This window comes from Artemia sp. Qi Xiang Cuo, chromosome 16, assembly GCF_049724085.1.
Source record: "Artemia sp. Qi Xiang Cuo chromosome 16, ASM4972408v1, whole genome shotgun sequence".
Classification (NCBI taxonomy): Eukaryota; Metazoa; Arthropoda; class Branchiopoda; order Anostraca; family Artemiidae; genus Artemia; species Artemia sp. Qi Xiang Cuo.
This window is the reverse complement of record NC_142809.1, coordinates 48,887,280-48,906,695: the sequence shown is the minus strand read 5'-3', so window position 1 is coordinate 48,906,695 and position 19,416 is coordinate 48,887,280. Positions and strand designations below refer to the sequence as shown.

At 33.9% G+C, this 19,416-nt stretch overlaps 2 protein-coding genes across 5 annotated transcripts in view; one reads left to right on the top strand and one right to left on the bottom strand.

Annotated features, from left to right (window-relative positions):
* The window catches only part of LOC148943040 (uncharacterized), a 187,234-nt gene extending 181,696 nt beyond the window's left edge, over nt 1–5,538 (top strand). The window contains exon 5 of the mRNA XM_089102541.1: nt 5,228–5,538. Coding sequence (XP_088958667.1) covers nt 5,228–5,480 — 253 coding nt within the window. The 3' untranslated portion in view covers nt 5,481–5,538. The remainder of the gene's footprint in view (nt 1–5,227) is intronic.
* Nucleotides 5,539–10,439: 4,901 nt separating this feature from the next.
* Nucleotides 10,440–19,416, bottom strand: part of LOC148943039 (nitric oxide-associated protein 1-like) — a 113,855-nt gene continuing 104,878 nt past the window's right edge. For 3 of the 4 annotated variants that reach the window (XM_089102001.1, XM_089102002.1, XM_089102003.1), the window contains 2 exons: nt 15,403–15,620; nt 10,441–10,757 (listed from right to left, as the gene is read on the bottom strand). In XM_089102001.1, coding sequence (XP_088958127.1) covers nt 10,579–10,757; nt 15,403–15,620 — 397 coding nt within the window. In that variant the 3' untranslated portion in view covers nt 10,441–10,578. Of the gene's footprint in view, nt 10,758–15,402; nt 15,621–19,416 lie in introns of all 4 variants that reach the window. The other variant, XM_089102004.1, reaches the window with a different exon arrangement.

The following is a 19,416-nucleotide window of genomic DNA, read 5'->3' as shown; positions in this document are numbered from 1 at the left end:
AAAAATGCTTGAAAAAAAACGTAATTCTTTCATTTTCATTTCATTAAGATAATTATTTTTTTTTAAGATCTGGAATTCTAAGCCTTCTAAACCTAAAGATCTGGAATTCTAAACCTAAAAAATTCTAAGATCTGGAATTTTTTTAAGATATCTGGAATTCTAAAAACCAGCACTTCACTGAAAACTGAGCTTGCTCGGGTTTTAGGTAATTAAATTTATTAGTCTTTTATTTTCTGAAGGCTTTCTTAGGAAATATCTGACCAGTGTTTTTGGGGTAGATTTGTGTTTTCATAAAATCGCTAGTTTTTAGAATTCTACATATAGGGTTCGTGACGAGGAATCCTATTGGAAATGCTGGAAATACTTTCCAGTATTTCCTATTGGAATGTATCAGAAAATTCACTAATTTATATCATCGTTTTTTTTTATATATATCTTGTGCAATCTTTCAAGTAATACATTTTTTTCATTTTAAGTTTCAACTTCACTCTTGGATTTCGTAAGGAAAAGTATATTTTTTTTAGATTAATAGTCAAAAGGAGGCTAACATTTTAGCTCTTTATATACTTATAACACAAATGGACGAGCAAATTTGTTTATTATACAGTATTTGGATTATAATCCATAATAGATAATTAATTACAATTATTGATTCATGCCTTCCTGAGCGCACTCAGAGATAAATAAAGAGTTCAGAACTTTGGGTCCAGAATGACTAAAGAAGCATCAAATATCTCTCTATTACAAAAACATTTCAAACTTTACTCGTGGTCTCGAAGCGTCACCCACTTCTAAAATCATGTAACCATGTAGTGTGTTCCAAGCGTTGCTGAGATGTCCCATCTATGGCGTGAGGTGACGAAGTGGGGTGGTAATGTACCTACAAGTACTGCGTAGTATACCTACTATGGCGGAACAAGTACAACCAAGTATGCCTCGCGCGGGAGAAAATTGACACTCCAAGATGTTCACCCAGGGGTGAAGTAAGTACCCCCTGGTAATAACTTCAAAAGACTAAGTTTCAAGATACTTAATAGCTTTTGAAAAGACAGGGAAAGTCAGCTAGGGTAACTGAAGCGAAAGAACTGTAAAATTTGTCTTAATTTTCTTTGCTTTTATTAAGGACCAGATTATAATGAAGCTGTTTAGGTATCCAAGATACAGCAAAATTATTTTGATATTACAAACCTTATTCCTCAGCTTTTTAAGCAAGTGACAACAAAGTATATAATTTATTTTAGATATTAATTTTATTTTATAAAATTTCAAAATTTATTTATAACGAATTCATTCTATATACATTTATATTCATATATAAATTTACATAAATAAATATATATATAATTTTTTATTAATTTATTATAGTTTTATTATGATATATTTCATAACTTATGAAATCTAATTAAAAAATAAATTCTGAAAATAGTTTAAATAAAACTCTGTTATATCTTAAGAACAAAAAAGGAACTAGGAAACCAATCAATAAGGCTTCCTTAGGGAAGGCCGTACCCAGAGGGGGGATTTGAACCTTTCCCGAATGTTTTTTGACTCGTAAAAATGAAACAAAAATGGATATAAACAAATTGTGTATGTTTTTTTCCGTGTAGGCCCCCCCCCCCGAAAAAATCTTCGAGTAAAACCCCCTCCGAAAAAAAATCCTGGGTACAGCCTTGTCCTTAGGTTAACAATGAGGGATGTAAATCCCTCAGTTTTTTTTTTTTTTTAATCTGCCATTACACTTCACAACAATAATGTTTTGAATAGTTTTTATCCTCTACTTTAGCATAGAAAAATGAAATACTACTCGAACTTCGACATCAGCATACGAGATAAACAAGACGGTTGAGGCTCCTGGTTTAAAAATTCAGTTTATAAAAGAAGGAGAAAATTAAGTTTCTTCAAAACTCCAAAAAAGTACAAAAAAAAAAACTACAAAAAAGTTACTGTCAACAAAACCTAATGTCTAAAATTAAAAATTAAGTATATAATTTACTAAGATATTAATTTTATTTATAAAATTTCATAATTTAATTATAATTAATTTATATAAATTTTCTATTACATAAAAAATAGACAATTTATTTTGTTTATTAATAAATTATATACATAAATACATTTGTAATTTTTGATAAATTTATTATAGTTTTATAATAATATATTTCACAAAATTAAAAAAATTTAATTATAGTATAACAAGATGATAAAATAGATAGATAGTTTATTTTAGCCCACCAATAAAACAAAAACATGGCGGAGTAAGGGAAAAACAAAAAAAACATTACATCAAAAATAAACGATTAGATTATATACACTATATACATTCACAGCTCGTACATGACGTGCAACGGAAGGAAATCATAAAGGTGCTCCAGTGCACCTTTTCTAGCATTGGTTTCCTGCGTTACCACAACTTCACGAGGCTCTGGAATAAGATACTTGTCCAAGAGAAATGTATTTCTCTCGAACAGCGGTACTCGTAACAGAAATTTTAAATATTTGCAGAACGCAGATCTAGCCTTTAGTCGCTCTTTTTCCGTAAACCATTCCCATACAGGGGACAGGTAAAGAATATGTGGGAGTGCCACCGCTCTATATAGCCTCGCCAGAATTTGCCGATTGTATGAATACTTCAGGGGAGCCAGTTTAGCATAGCTAATTCGTAGGTTTGACATAAGGGTGTCAAGGCAAAGAATTCTAGTTGCTTTTTTATCTCGACCGTACAAAGACCTAAGTATTTAAGCGACGAAGACGGTGCAATAGTAGCGCTATCTACTGAAACAGTTGGTTCTGGTGCATCCCGTTTCGTTGAGTTGAAAACCAGGAATTCAGTTTTCTTACCCTTAACTTGCAGACCAATAGCTCTATAGCCAGATACAAGCTTATCTAAATTATCCTGCAATAGACTCAGAGAAAAACTCAACATAAGTAAATCATCGGCATAGCTTATTAGACTCAGATCACAAAGATCAAGGATAAGCCCACCAGAGATTTGTTTTGTAACCTTAGAAGTCAAAGTGTTAAATAATATCGGACTTAGAACTGAGCCTTGTCGAAGCCCTCTATTTAGTTTAAATGGCGCACTAAGTCTTTCAAGTCCGAGTTTCACTCTTATATAGCTATTAGAGTACCAATAGGATAGCATAGCTAATATATGGGTGTTCACGCCAGTATCAAGCAGAGTCTGGAAGACGGCAGACTGGATGACTGAGTCAAATGCAACAGAAATATCGACAGTACATACATACACGGACAACCCGATTAGTTCAGCCTTAGCAAGAATACGCTTTAGAAGTCTATGGGCAAAAGCACAGCTGAGATATTTTCGAAATCCAAACTGTCTGTGGTCTATAACACATTTCGATGCAATGCTAAGAACCAATCTTTCCAACACTTTGCTCAGCGTACTTGAGACAGTAATAGGCCTATAGCCTCCACACTCATTCGCGTTTTTTCCTTTCTTGAGGATATTTGTAACAACCCTGGTACATAACGAGTTAGGAACGGTCGCACTATCTATACACATCTGAAAGAGTAGTTGCAGATGCTGAAGCAAAAGCGGGGAACCATTGCGTAGATGATTACCACTAACACTATCAAGACCGGGAGCCTTGTTGCCCTTTAACTGGCTAACAGCCCTTGAAACATTATTTTTAGAAACCACAAAATAATTTCTCTGTTTCAGAAGCGAATCAAGACGTAATTTTAACGATTCATCATATTCTTTTTCCAAAGGAATATTTTTTGACCCGAAAACCTTCGAATAATGTTCTAACCACTGTTCTTCAGGTACTGTTGCACAATACTTTGGCTAGACTCTTCTACTTGACAACTTTTTCCACATATTTTGCGTGTCGCGGATAGCCTCTTTCGAAGCAGTTTCTGCTTCCTCCACTTTAAGCTCATCCACACATGCTTTGTATTCTCTTTTTGTTTTACGAAAGAGATTGAAAACAGTACCTGACCTAGGCTTGCCGGATTCGCACCACACTGAGTACCAAATCTTAGACCTCCTTTTAGCATGATTCACGTAAGGATGGTTGCTCCATCCCCTTTTCCTAGTACCTTTCTTTATAACTGCACTAGGTACAGATGCAGACTCAGCAACTTTTAGCGCGTGGGTGATTTCAGCAAAATATGTGTTGAGTGCGATTTTGTCATCACACCCATTGACCAGAAGCTGAAATGGAACTTTTATTTTGCCCAAAATTTCGTCACACGTCGACTGATACAGATCAATATTAATCTTTTCCCACTCGCGTCTTTCTATGTAACCTCGATTTCTTGATTTCACTGAGCGACTAAAAGGAACACGGAACTTGAGACCGAGATGGTCACTTGCTGTATGCTCTGAATCCACCTGTATAGGCGAGGGGATAGTGAAGTTTGAAAAGACGTGATCAATATTGCTTGTGCTTCCTGAGTTGTGAATGAGCGTAAAGTTAAATAACAAGAAATACAAGATGGTAGAGTCTCCTGGAATAGAAATTCAGTTTATAAAAGAAAAAAAAAATCATTTTCTTTGAAACTCCAAAAAACTACAAAAAAGTTACTGTCAACAAAAGCTAATGTCTAAAAATTAAAATAAAGATTTTTAAAGCATAATAAACTCAATTGAATGAGTTACATACTTTAGGTGCTAGTACCAGAGGGCAGAGCTTCGCTTGGTGACAAGAAAGACAGTTTTTTAATCTCTTTCGCAAAACAACCACAATTCAATTTTATTCGCTGTGGAAAGTAAAACCGTTAGTCACAAAGTGTATCATTTAAAGCAAAGCAAGGAAGAATTAAAATCAACTGATTTGTCAACAACAAAAAATATATTTTGGAACGTCTCTTCTGCTCAAGGCTTTCAACCTTCAGGAAACTGAAATTTCAGTCAGCAGAAAATTTATGAAAAATATCAAAGAGGCTGGCAGATTACCCCAAAATTGAATAAAGATATATTGATGGATTGAGGAATGTTTTTTTTTACTCGCTTGGCTTTTACAAAGTAGTAATAAAACATAAATTTCCTCATTCGGCGTACAAATTAGTAACAAAATATAAAAGTAGCATATCTTTATCAGTGCATAAATATAAATTTGTTTTTACTTTTATTTCAAGCACATGTTCGCCAGCAGAACGAAGAGACCTTTCAGCTCTGTTCCAAAATAGAAGCGAACTGAATATTTATACTCACATAAGTGACCTCTTACAATTTAGCATAAATTTATCTTTCTGTTTTCAGGTTGATGTCATCAAATTTTCGACGGGTCATGTTAAGAACATGTCGAAGAAGAAAACGAGCTTCCCCCTGCTCAAGCCTCTATGCTATACCCCCACCCCCTGTTGTAAATCAACTTGCCCAGACACAAGAAGTTCTGTCAACTATATCACTCGTACAGGCAACAGTAGAGACATCTCTTTCAAACACATCACCTAATAATCATATTTTAAATACTTTATCAAATTTAGAAGAAGATGATGAAGGGACAGTATAAGCAAGTGAACATATTCGGAAAAGAGATCTTATGAAGTCTTTGAATTTATCTTTTTCTAGAATATTTTTTGTGGATTTATCATATTATTTATATACTATAAATAAGTTTTTGTCTTTTCTTCAAGACAAAGATATCGTTCTTATTGCGTTGTCACGCAAAACAAGGTCGTTCTGGGGTAATTTAATGGGTGTGAATGCAACTTCACCCATTTAACTCAACCCTTGTTCAGCTCAACCCCCATTTAGCTCTAAGTCTGTGCAACACAACCCTCATTCAACTCATCCCCCCCCCCCTCAACTCAACATATATTCAATTCAATCCTAATTTAGCTCAACCCCATACACCGTATCAGTCATTCACCTAACCTGTTGCAGGAAATGAATAGAATTGGGGTTGACTTGATTAGGAGTTGAGTTAAATGGGGTTGAATGAAACCCAAAGAGGGTGAGTTGAATGAGCAGTAGTTACATGGGAGTTGAGTTAAACAGAGGTAGATATTCTTTGAGTTGTATGGGGTAGATCTGAAACAGGATTGAATTAAAGGGGGTTAAGTTGAGTGGGGGGTCAGCTAAATGAAAACCCCTCTAACGAAGGATCGCTTGAATAAGTTTAAAGATAGGGTATTTTTACGGCCTCTTTTGTCATCGTACGGACATTTGCAAGCTGCACTTTTAGACACAGCAAGCTCTATCGAGCTTCTTATTCCGTTCCCCAAGATAAGGATCCCATTTTTAGTTATGTTAGTGTACATAATCGCATTTCGGCCTCAACTACATTCGGGGCAGGAATACGACCTTTTTGGAAAGTTTATGGTACTCGTTAGGCAGGCCGTATATCAAGCAACAAATAACATGGGGCTGGCTCTATCCCACGAAAAATGTGGTTCTATCCCACTTTCTACGGCTAAAAAGAGAGAAAGGTTGAGATGAATAGACCACATTTAGTGGCTCAAGGATGACAGATTGGCAGTGATAGTTCTTTTCCACTATCCATTTAGAGCCAAACAAAAAGTAGGTCGTGCCCCAATGGGCCAAAAACAGGAGTCAGACGGATAGATTTAAGGGAAACGTAAATACTTCCCGCAAGGGAAACTTTTATGATTATATAGGTAGATTTTACTAAAAATAGAGCTACTCAGTACTATGCCAGTTTTGCCTTTCACAGACATTATCTGTCGTGGCTTAACTTTAATTAGGCTTACAAGTCTTTGATCACTTTGACCAAATATTTCACTTGGATCGGACTGAAATATACAAAATTGACTTTTCTATTCTAATCAGTTTATATCATAGAACTTTCCATACCATATTACTGAGTAACTCTATTTTTAGTTAAATCTACCTATATAATCGTAAATGTCGGTAACTTCCAGCCAATCACTGATGCGAAAATAATCATGTGTTATCTTTTAATGGCTGTAACAACAAAAATTGTTGCAGCCCGTGCTGGTATTTAAACCTCTGAACTTTCCCTGACCCTTATTTCTGGATGTACCTAGGCTATTGTTGTCAGGACAAAAAAAAAAATAGTGCACACTTATCATGCTTCTTTATAAAAAAAACTTGAAAAATTTATTTATTTCAGTCAGTTTGTAGAATAGAGCTGTTCTATGCTATACTACTGAGTGGCTCCTTTTTTATATGCAATCTTCCTGTATTATCGGTAATGTCAATAACTTCTGGTCAATGCCTAGTGAGTCATTTGACGTTATGCAAGGGTTACCTGAAGTGAGTGTTTCTCCTGTCTACGGAAAATTTAGTTATTAAATTTAACTTGATTTAATTGATTAAATTTAATGGGAAAAAATCCAAATATATTTGATTTTAGTTTTATTGTAGTTTTATGATAGGAAAAATGAACACAATAATTTCTGACACCACACTGGCTAAGTATGACAAGTTAAGGGAAGACTCGAAAAAAAGAAAAAATGAGGATATTTACAGGCGGTGAAATGAAAATATAGTGCAAACATTTTGGCCAAGACCTCAATGCAAAAATAAAAAAGGTCCTTAAAAATCAACCCCAAAATAAATAAAAATAAAACCGCAAAAAAAACAACACTGAAGTGAAAGTAAGACCCATTCCAAGCAACCGTGAAAGGGTAACTGATGAAGAAATCAAAACTATTTGCCATTGGAAAAATCAGTTGCCATTCATAGTTTGATTTTTTTTTTTTTTTTGTTAATCAGTTTCCCTTTCACCGTTACTTGGAAAGGGTCTTACTTTTATTTTAGTGGCGTTTTTTATGGTTTATTTTTGTTTATTTAATTATTGTTATTTTTAAGGTTTTTTTTTGCACTGAGGATACTCGAGCGGAGGTCACTTGCGGATATAGCTGTAATTATACAGCGGAGGTTCCCTTGTCACTAGATAATCAACATATCCTATTATAAAATACACACAATTGTGAGTCTGACCTTCAATTTTATGATGTCAAAGTCTTTACCGTTATTTACCTATATTTTTCCATGGGGTTAGTCAGGTGTGTCTAAAATAAATTTATTCGAATTAGACTAAGGTAAGTTTGGCCCATCTTGGCGTTGAGTAGCTGCTGTTCCTGAAGCGACATTACTAGATGATAATATAGTTTTGGATAAAATTTTTGCAATCTAAATTTTGCTAAAATTGCACTAGAAGGGCGCAATTGCACCCTTCTAGTGTAATTTAAAGTTTTCTACTTCTATGGAGTTATAAAAATGTGCCTGTAAGAAATTTATTCCGATTAGATTAAGACAAGACACGCGATGTTCAACTTGGCATCAAGAAGGCCCAGCACCAAGTGCTTCCGTTGGGTTTTGTCTTTATTGTTTTGTAGATCAAATTCTAGCCAGACCATGTCCTACTTGTGAGTATGCCTGCGGTGTCCCTCAAGTGGCTCGATATGTTTTGTAGCGATGTTATGCTAGGATTTAATCTGGTCCTTCTTTTTTTCTTCCATGAAAAAGATGAGGCTGATATTAGCACCTGACTTATTAGTTCTGGTACCTCATTATGTGATCTAGCAACCTTAGAAGTCTTATTCTTATCATGATGGAGACGCCTGACTCTTATCCACATACTTTCATTGACCGCAGTTATTTATTTAAAATCCAACGACCAGATTGCTTTTAATTTTAGTTTATCAAGCTAATGTTTAGAATATATCCTTATAAATGCATAGAGGGAATAGACTTCATTCGCTTTGATGCGATGTTAAAAGAAAAATAAATAAAAAGAGGGGATACATTTGGCTTCCAAAAGGCTCCAAAATATCTAAAATCAGCTCGGCTGCATTAACTAAAAAAATATTAAGTTACAAACATACATTTTATGCAAGAGAAGAAAGAGTAAAAATATGATTTTTTTTTTTAATCTATTTCAATTTTTGGGGTAAATAATCATTTGTTCAGGCGATAATTTCTCTAATATTAATCTAAATTATTTAGTAGGCCAAAAGAGATAAATGAGGAAAAGTTTTACAGACACCTCACTGCGATAGCTTCTAATAACAAGTTAAATGGGACAATTTCCACAATAAACAATGAAAAAATTAAAATTGATTTAATTTATACAGATTTATCAAGTATCGGCTATAGGAACTCAAAAAATGTTAAGTTACAAGCAAAAATTCTAAGCAAGGAAAGAAACACTAAAAACGTGCTTTTGATTTTTTGATTTATTTCAATTTTTGAGTTTTTGCGAGCCGTTGTTTGTAAAAATAAGGATTTTTACCGATCAAACATACGATCAAAAACAAATTCATAAATTTTGTGTTGATTTTATTCTTGATTCAGTTTTGAAGTTCCATTTTCTGAATTTTCCAACAAATACGAACAGAAAGTATAGGGTAAATAATAATTTGTTCAGGCAATAATTTCTCTAATATTAATCAAACTTATTTAGTAGGCCAAAAGAGTAGCTTCTATATTTTATGGCCCAATTTTCACAATCAACACTCTTAATAAATTAAAAATATTGTTTTATTTAGTGACACTAGAAAAATAATTTAGTGAAATTTCTTTACTAAGGCGTGATGCCCGGTACGATAACACATATATCGACGTTCAGTGGTATCATGTTTGTAAGTTGATGAAATAGGAAGGTATCAACACTTTCCATGCAAAAAATTTACCATTTTTCTAAATCTGTCCATTTTTCTTATGGAAACCAAAAAGATCTTTAAATAAAAATATTTCCGGTTGGTTTGTTTTCAGTGTTCCCCTAAGAAGCAAGGAAATAAACCACATCTCACTAAGTAAAAATCTCCAGAATATATATATATATATATATATATATATATATATATATATATATATATATATATATATATGTGTGACAAGCGTAATCGCTTCTCTTCAATCCTAACAACAGTAGGCTAGGATAACGAAGCAACCGAAGATTGGTTTTAACTCCAATGACCGACGACTGTTGTTAGGGTTGAAAATACGCGATTACACTTGTAATATAAGTGTATATATATATATATATATATATATATATATATATATATATATATATATATATATATATATATATATATATATATATATATATATATATATATATATATATATATATATATATATATATATATATATATACATCGGATCTTTTAAAGACCAAAAAGATCTTTAAATAAAAATATTTCCGGTTGGTTTGTTTTCAGTGTTCCCCTAAGAAGCAAGGAAATAAACCACATCTCACTATATATATATATATATATATATATATATATATATATATATATATATATATATATATATATATATATATATATATATATATATATATATATATATGACAAGCGTAATCGCTTTTCTTCAATCCTAACAACAGTAGCCTAGGCCAACGAAGTAACCAAAGATCGGTTTTAACTCCTTTCAAATATAAAAGTTGGTTAAATTGCTGGATACCACAAAGCATTAGGAGTCAAATAACAATTTCTAAAAGCTGATAACAGCTCAAATTCCTATAGCGTGAATAAACATAAGAAAGCACTTTTTTCAAGAAAATATTAATGACAATTAACTAGAATAGAAGCAAGGAACGGTCGTAGAGTCCTTTTATTTTGTGTTTTCAGGTACAGCGTTGCCAAATTTCTGTCACTCCTTTGACGTATTCAGTGACTGAAAACCACCTTATGATCCCTATAAGCAGGACAAGCTCTAATTTTTTTGCCGCGCAGATTAACTGCTCTTGGTAATAGTGGTGGCTTCCTCATGTAAATTCCTCGAGCATCAGGAGTCCCAACCCGGATTTTCGCCTCTTTTCTTGCACCAAGCGTCACGGCAACCCATCCTGAAAGTACATTAGCAGCTTACTATATCTATCTGTAAAGTGATTAAACTAAAATATATATATATATTATCATATAAATAATCATAAAAATATATACATAAAAAACAAATAATAAACATAAATAAAAAAATAAAAAAAAAAAAAAAAAAACAACATAAAAATAATAAAAGTTATTTCCCAAAGACTGTTTAGTAGGTATCCTAGGAACTATTATACACAAGAACGTGTGTTTTACAGTCGTCATGCCCCCACCCCCACTTGAAAAAACGAAATAAGCGCTATTGTAGGCCAATACTTTTCTTCTTCTTGAAAGGGGCGGCCCAACTGTTCTTGAACTTAACTTCCTAAAAATGGTCCATAGGAGCCCTAAATAATTTTAGGAGCAATAATATACCTTCCTCAGGTATCAGAGTGTAATAATAGATCCATGGGCTAAGTCATAGACTTTATCGGGTTGTTGTCCTTGGAAGCATGTAAATACATTAAACTAAGTAAATTAACTAACTGGATTAATAGGATTAATTAATCAATTAAACCAAGTACATTAATTAACCGGATTAATATGATTATTTAATCAATTAAAAAAATGTAAAATTAACTTGGGAGATGGCGGAGAGCAGCGTTTCGGAAGCAATAAAATTAACGAAGCTATGAAAAAGTGAAAATGTATAACAGTTATAATAAGGAGTTTTGATTCGTCATCAATTGGCCATGACGTTAAAATTGATGGGTTATTTGTCGCCAAACAGAGAGAAACAGAGCTGGCAGTCACATTAGAACGGTACATTAATGGACTCTGAGATATACGGAGCATCTTCCAGTGGTATCAATCCTTCCGAAAATAGATAAAGACTTCAACATGTGACCATATGCATCTTTAGTATCAGTTTCCAGCACCAGCACCATTGACTTCAACATGTGACCACGTGCCTCTTTACCACCGGTTTCCAACAGCAGCACCATTGATTTCAAAATGTGACTACATGCATCTTTAGCACCAGTTCCCAGCACCAGCACCATTGATTTCTAAACCATTGACCTCAACATGTGACCACTTGCATCTTTACCACCGGTTTCCAGCAGCAGCACCATTGATTTCAAAATGTGACTACATGCATCTTTAGCACCAGTTCCCAGCACCAGCACCATTGATTTCTAAACCATTGACCTCAACATGTGACCACTTGTATCTTTACCACCGGTTTCCATCAACAGAACCATTGATTTCAACATGTGATCACATGCATCTTTACCACCATTTTCCAGCACCACTGATTTCAACATGTGACCACATGCATCGTTGGCACCAGTTTCTAGAAAGTTTGCCACAAAACTGTTTTGCTATCGCTTTTGCCTCTTTACCACCGGTTTCCAACAACAGCACCATTGATTTCAACATGTGACTACATGCATCTTTAGCATCAAATCCCAGCACCAGCACCATTGATTTCAAAACCATTGACCTCAACATGTGACTAATGTGACCACCAGACTGAAGGACTGATACAAGATACTAGGGTAAAAAGGAGTGCTGTTATTGATGTTAAAAAATAAAAATCAACATATGGTAGTGTATAAGGTTAATTTAAATCTGAAATTTAGATAGTTATCTTCCGCAAAGTTACGACGTTGGTAGACTCCAGGATGAGAATTTGAGAGAAACTTTCCAGGAAAAGTTGAATACTAAACTGGAGAGTTTAGAATTTGACGATGGAATAAATTAGGAAAAGAGTTTGTGAAGTCACTGATGGTGTCTTAGGGAAAAAAAAAAAAAAAATTAGAAACGCAGCTAGGAATATTAGAGAAAATACTTTATTTTTAATAGAGAGGAGAAGGGGACTGTAAAAGGACAATCTGAGTGATAAATCATATGAAAATAAGAGGAATATAAAAAAAAGTGTAGAAAGGAATAAAATATGAACTAAGCAGGTGTGAAGTGGAGGCCATGGATAAAATTGCTGAAAATCTGAAAGATGCAGCCACACAAATAATAGCAAAATACTGTATTTGCATGTTAATACACTGAGAGGGAATGGTCAATCTGGACTTATCCAAGTTAAAGATAGGAACGGGGCACAGTTAGTGAGAAGAAATGAGACAAAGAGAGATGGCCAGAACATTTTACGAATGTACTAACCCGTGACAGAGTTGCAGGAAAAGAAACAGAAAAGAATGAAATAGTTTGTGACATATTGGATGTGAAGGAAAATTTGTTTTTGTGAGGAAGAATTAGTGACAGTAGGCTACTAAAACGATTAAAAAACAATAATGCCCCAGGTACTGATAGTATGATAAATGAGTTTTTTAAATATTTCTGTTATGAGGTTAGAGATAAGTTATTAAAGATTATGAATATGATTTTTGAAAAAGGGGAAGTACCTACCGATTTTTGGAAAACTATTTAAACCCCTCCATAAGAAAGCTGATAAGAGTGTTTGACAAATTTAAAGTGACATTAGTTTGGTTTCTTTAGGAAGCAAATTACTTAATATGATGATAATTTTTAGACTTAGAGTTAATGAAGGTAAAGTTTTAAGAGAGGAACAGTCTGGTTTTAGGAAGGGTAGAGAATGCGTCGACCAGATTTTGACTCTTAGATTAATAATTGATAAGTGCCTGAATCATCAAACGCCATCAGTCCTCAGTTTTATAGATTACGAGCAAGCGTTTGATTCAGCTGATAGAGAAGCCCTAGTCAAGGTCCTATCCTTGTAGTGTATACCAGATAAATACATTAAAGTGATTAGTGCTATGTATGAGAATTATATTGCTGCGGTTAAGGTGGAAAATGAGGTTAGTAGCTGGTTTCGAATTAAATCAAGATTTAAGCAGGGTTGCGTTCTATCCCCATTTATACGGATCATCTTGATGGACTTTGTTGTTTGAGAGGCACAGCAAAGGCAGTTGGAGAACATGGAATCTAATGGGGAAGTACGAATCTCCAAGACTTAGATTTTGCTGACGACTTAAGCATCCTAGATGAAAATGTTAGCAAAATGAATAGGCCTTAAGAGGTTTTGCGAGTTCAGAATGTAAGAATTGGTTTGAAAAATGAATGTCAAAAAGACTGAGTCACATGGACTATGAATAAATGAAGGTGAAGAGGTGATTTTGGGTACTGATAAGATTAATAAAGTGGTCAGCTTCATTTACCGTCGGGTATTTCTATTAGCTAAGACGAAGGGTGCAGTGAAGATGTTAAAAGAAGAATAGCCAAGGACCCCGGTTTTTTTTTCAAAGTTGAAAAGTAGGGAAAAATAAGAAGATAAGTCTGCAAAACAAGACTAGAATATTGGATGTTACAGCGACGACAGTGATCAAGTATGGTTCTGAATCATGGGCACTCCAAAACACGGATGAAGATTTGCTAGATGTTTTCCAGAGAGATTGCCTACAGATTGTTTTAAGTACCTGACTGACTGACCGTATCTCCAATAGTAAGCTGTACGAAAAATGTGATTCAACCCTGTTTTCTAGGGCTATAGTGAGAGAAAGGACGAGATAACTAGAACACATTCTTTTGATGAAGGTTGACAGATTGCCAAAACTTGTCCTTGTCGGCTAACCGTCTAAAGCCAAATGAAAAGCTGGTCGTCCCCGGTTGGGGCACGAGGATGTCGTAAGGAAAGATTAAAGATTAAAGGCAGATGGGAACTTCCTGGGAGGATGTAAAGAGGGAGGCTTCAAAATAGACTGAGATTGAGGAGGAACTGTCTTGGTCTCAAACGGCTTAGTGCGTCAGTGAGTTAGTTGTTAGTGGTAGTAGTAGCAGCAGTAACATATCACAGTGCAATGTGAATACCGTCACTGTTACCCCCCTAAGGGTCGAATCTGATATTTCCAAACTTTTGAAATAAGTAAAAAAACTGTCTGCTGATCTGCTGTCAAGGGGAGGATTAGCAGGGTATGTTCAGTCCTACTTTGGGCCTCTTGATCTATATTACCCTGCTGATTATCCCTTTGGGGACAGCTTTGTAACAATTTTAGTCAAATACCCCAGAGGTGCAAAATTGTCAGATACGACCTTTGGCATAATGGCAAGGATATGTTTTCCCTAAATTCCGAATAATAATTCAACAATTACGTGGTATAATATAAATATTTTCCACAAAACTAAAATAATATTTTTGTATACGTTTGTATTATATGAGTATCTTTTCCAAAATGAAAAACACATAAATTCGTCTGATGACTATCTAGATAATCAAGATAATCTGTCTTATAATCCAGAAGAATAACTCAGCCACGAACTGTTTCCTATTTAACCATATTTCCCAAAATCTATTTCTTTTACATAAAAATCTACTGTTATCAAAGATCATTTAGCTATTTATGTCTCTCAATAAAGGGAGACAGTGAGAGGCAGACAGAGGAGGGTGAGAAGGAGGGAGGGATTCTAAAATGTCAAACTTTTCATAATTACCCAACCACAACCGATCTTCTTGATTCTTATTTTTCATTTTTATAATGCAGTTCTACACAGCGATCAGTCTGTTGCACTTTAAAACAATAAGTTCAAAAGTATAACTGAAAGTAAAAAGTAAAAGTAAACTGAAAGTAAAAGTGAATTGAAGAAGTAAATTTAAAAAGTAAAACTCAAATTATAAGCTGAAAGGTAAAAAAAAGAGAAAAAGTAAAACTATACCAGCACTTGAAAGGGTAATGTCAGCATAGCTTTCGTCCCACCACATGCCTTTCATTTCAAACTCTTTAAATTCCATAGAGGGCCACTGCTTCATTCTTTCTTCTCCACCACTCGGCACAGCTATCAAAGGTGTATTCTCACATTCATGAAAAAAGTTTTCCACTTCTTCTGTCGGCAACACAGTAACAGGAAGACAATTGGAGGAGAATACTGTTAAGCTAAAAAAGGAAACAATATTAAGTTAGTGTTACAAAGGTAAGAAAAAACTCGAAATTAGGAAAATGGGGATTTTACAGCCAGTGAATATTTGCATTGCATATTCATCTTCACTGGCTATAAACATCCTCGTTTTTTCTTCTTTTTGAGTTTTTTTTTCTTGTCATGCTTAGCCAGTGTGGTCTCAGAAATTGTTTACAGATTAGCGTTAATAAAAATAAACAATTTGTATTTAACGAGTGAGTAATTATGGACGTTAATTTTCTCTGTAAGTCGTTTACTTACCAGTTAGAAGTTTTTTTTAAGAAAACAGTTTTTTTCCAGAGATATTCTCTGAACATCTCTAATTAAAATACTGTTAAATTCAAAATACTGTTAAATCGAAAAAAAAAAAAACATATAAAGCTCAGTCGACAGAAGTCGGGAAAATTTTGTTAAGTGTAAAACCAAACGGCGTTGATATGTGAACTTCGGCACTCGAAAGTATAATTCTCCAGTCTCCAAAGAAAATTTCTTGAAAAAAAGAACCTGTGAATACGTACCTGAAAATGAAATTTTATTCTTTTTAATAAGCATATTTTAAGTAAAACTAATTGAGTCGACTAGTCAAATCCCACTACTGCTGCTAATAACCCATTGTAACCTCGTCATCTGAGACCCCCACAGCTACGCACGTTCCTCCTCCACTCCAATCTATTAAATACTTCATTTTTTTATCCGTATTATGAAGTTCTAATTCCCTCTAAATCCTTATTCTGACCAATTCCAGCCTTATTCGGGATCGATATGCTTTCTGTTTGATCTCAGATGAATGGCGTTAAGTATTAAGCGTATATTAAGCAAGTAAATTTCGTAAATATGATACGAGTAAGTAAAAAAACAAAGAATAATTAAATGAGCTAAAGAGCGGAACAGATTGTACAAGGAAGGCCAAATTAGGAATAACTTAAAAAAAATGATGTGACTTGCTGGAAAAAAAACAAAAAAAAAAAAACAAGGCCATGCTTATTTTCATAAATTAGACAATAAATACGGATTTTAAGTATTTTGTTGCAAATAGGGTTTGTTCGATAATTAATTTATATAAGAAAATAATTATAAAAAATATATTACGTAATCTAACAAAACGGCTTCAAATCGTTATATAACCCAGTGCATAAAATGATGCTTGTAATTCCTAATTGGCCTTGGGCTAATTACCTCGCTTCTAGGCGTTTACAACCCCCGGAAAATACCCCCACCCCCATGAAATATCCCCCATGGAAAATAAGACTTTCCAAATTTTAGAATTTTATTTGAGTTTTGTTTTTTTATTTTCTATAGGGAGAAGTAATTTTGGTACTTGTGTATTATATGCAACTCACTCAAGTTTATGCTATGTAAAACTCGAGAAAAAACCGGTTTCTTCGTTAGTTTCTTTCAGCTTAGCGTGAGACAAGACAAAGACAAGTGACAGAATAGATGGGAAATATATAATTAAATATATAAAATTGGGCTATATATTTGCACATAAGGGGGGGGGGAAAAGTTTTTGTACAGTATGAAGTCAGAAAACAATTCTTACTCAAAAATATGCAGAATAATCGTACCTAACACATTTTGCATGCAGACCAGCTATACTAAACACCCCCCCCCCTAAGGTGCAAATATATAGTCCAAATTTGTTTCTAAAGTAACGAAGAAACTAACGAAGAAACCGGTTTGTTCTTGAGTTTTACACGGCGTAAACTTAAGTGTTTGGCGTACAATAAACAAGTACCGGAATTTTTCATAGAGAGAGAGAGAGTCGGATTTCCCGTTACTATTTAAAAAAGATCAGAAATCAATTATAAGAAAAACAAGTGTTTTCAACTAAAAGTAAGGAGTAGATAATTTCGGAGACCACACTGCCTTTCAATGACGATAAATAAAAGTTCAAATAGGGATAAAATCCTTTTAATAGACAGTGATGATGATAACAGTGATAGAAATTCACACAAATACCAGATACCGTCATCAGTAGTAAAACAGTTTTACTACTGATGACGGTCACTGTATATGTGACCGAAATATCTAGTATTTTTGTGAATTTCTATCACTGTTATCATCTTCACTGTCTATTAAAAGGATTTTATCCCTATTTGAACTTTTATTTAAAAGTAAGGAGCAACATCAAAACTTAAAACGAACAGAAATTAATACGTATATGAAAGGAGTTGCCTATAGAATTTTAAAATAAAGCTTATTGCTGTAATTAAACGGCCATTGTGTTTCAAGAATAGTTCTTAAAGAATTTGGACAAAAAGTCAAAACTTTTGCGTAAAGAGTAAGGTCTTGTGGAAGGGGCAACTCCTTTCATATACGTTATAATTTCTGTTCGTTTTAAGTTTTGATGTTGCTCCTTACTTTCAGTAGAAAAAAACCGTTTTTTAAAATTTGATTTCTTATCGTTTTTAAACAATACCGGGAAATCCAGCTCTCTCCATGAAAAATTCCGATATTTGTGTGTTATTAAATTTAAAAAAAAACAAGTTTTTTTTAACTGAAACTAAGGAGCGACATTAAAACTTAAAACGAACAGAAATTATTCCGTATATGAAAGGGATATAGAAATTATTCCCTCCTCAATACCTCGCTCTTTACGCTAAATTTTTTTTATTGTTTTAAAAAATAAAGTTGTGTGACAGATTCAAACTATAGCGTAAAGAGCGAGGTATTGAGGAGGGGTAAGCCCCTTTCATATACGGAATAATTTCTGCCCGTTTTAAGTTTTAATGTCGCTCCTTACTTACATTAAAAAAAACTTGTTTTTTTATATTTAATTTCTCAACGTTTTTGAGTTAATGAAGCTTTGATTTTGGCTCACTGTACATGAATAATCAAAACGAGACCTGCATATTGATTTTACTTTTTTTGACTAAATGGCTCTCACGAAATTTTGTTCGGACGTAACTTATGAATTAACTTACGAAACGAAATTCTATATTCATAGATTTTATTAAGTTTATTAGGGAGTTTGCCCCCTAGTTTATACCTTGCTCTTTACGCTAAAGTTCGAATTTTGTTCGAATCACAAACCCCTGAATCACAAAGGCCGGTTAATTAGAATGGATAGTTCTTTTGAAACTACTAAACAAAAATTTCGCGAAAAGGGCGAGGTATTGACTAGGGGACGAACCCCCTCATATACGTAATAATTCATGTTTGTTTTAAGTTTCAATGTCGCTCCTTACTTTCAGTTAAAAAAACTAGTTTTTTATTTAATTTCTGATAATTTTTTAAATAATGCTGGGGAATCCGGCGCCCCCTTCATACAAATGTCCCTTCTCCCAAGGAAATATCCTCCAAGGAAGGATCCTCCCTCGTAACCCTTTCCTCCAACCCCCCCCCCCCACCGCATCAGAAAAAAACCCTCCTGAAATGTCTTTATACTTCCCATTAACCAATACTATATGTAAACAATGGGAAAAGTTCATAACTTCCAGTCCTTCCCCTGGGAACTGTGGGAGATTAAGTCATCCTCAAAGACATATTTATTATATTTTTGACTTTGCTGGACGAAATGGATGTCTCAAAATTTTGGTTGAGTGACTTTAGGAACACAATAAGCCCGGGAGGGGGACACGTTACCGTCCAATTTTTCGGCCATTTAAAAAGGACACTAAAACTTTTAATTCCCGTTCAAATGATCCCTCTTACGATATCTAGGACTACTGGATCGATACGAATCACCCCTGTGAAAAAAAAACAAAAAAAAACAACAAATAAATAAACACGCATCCTTCTGACAAAAAATACAAAATTCCACATTTTTGCAGA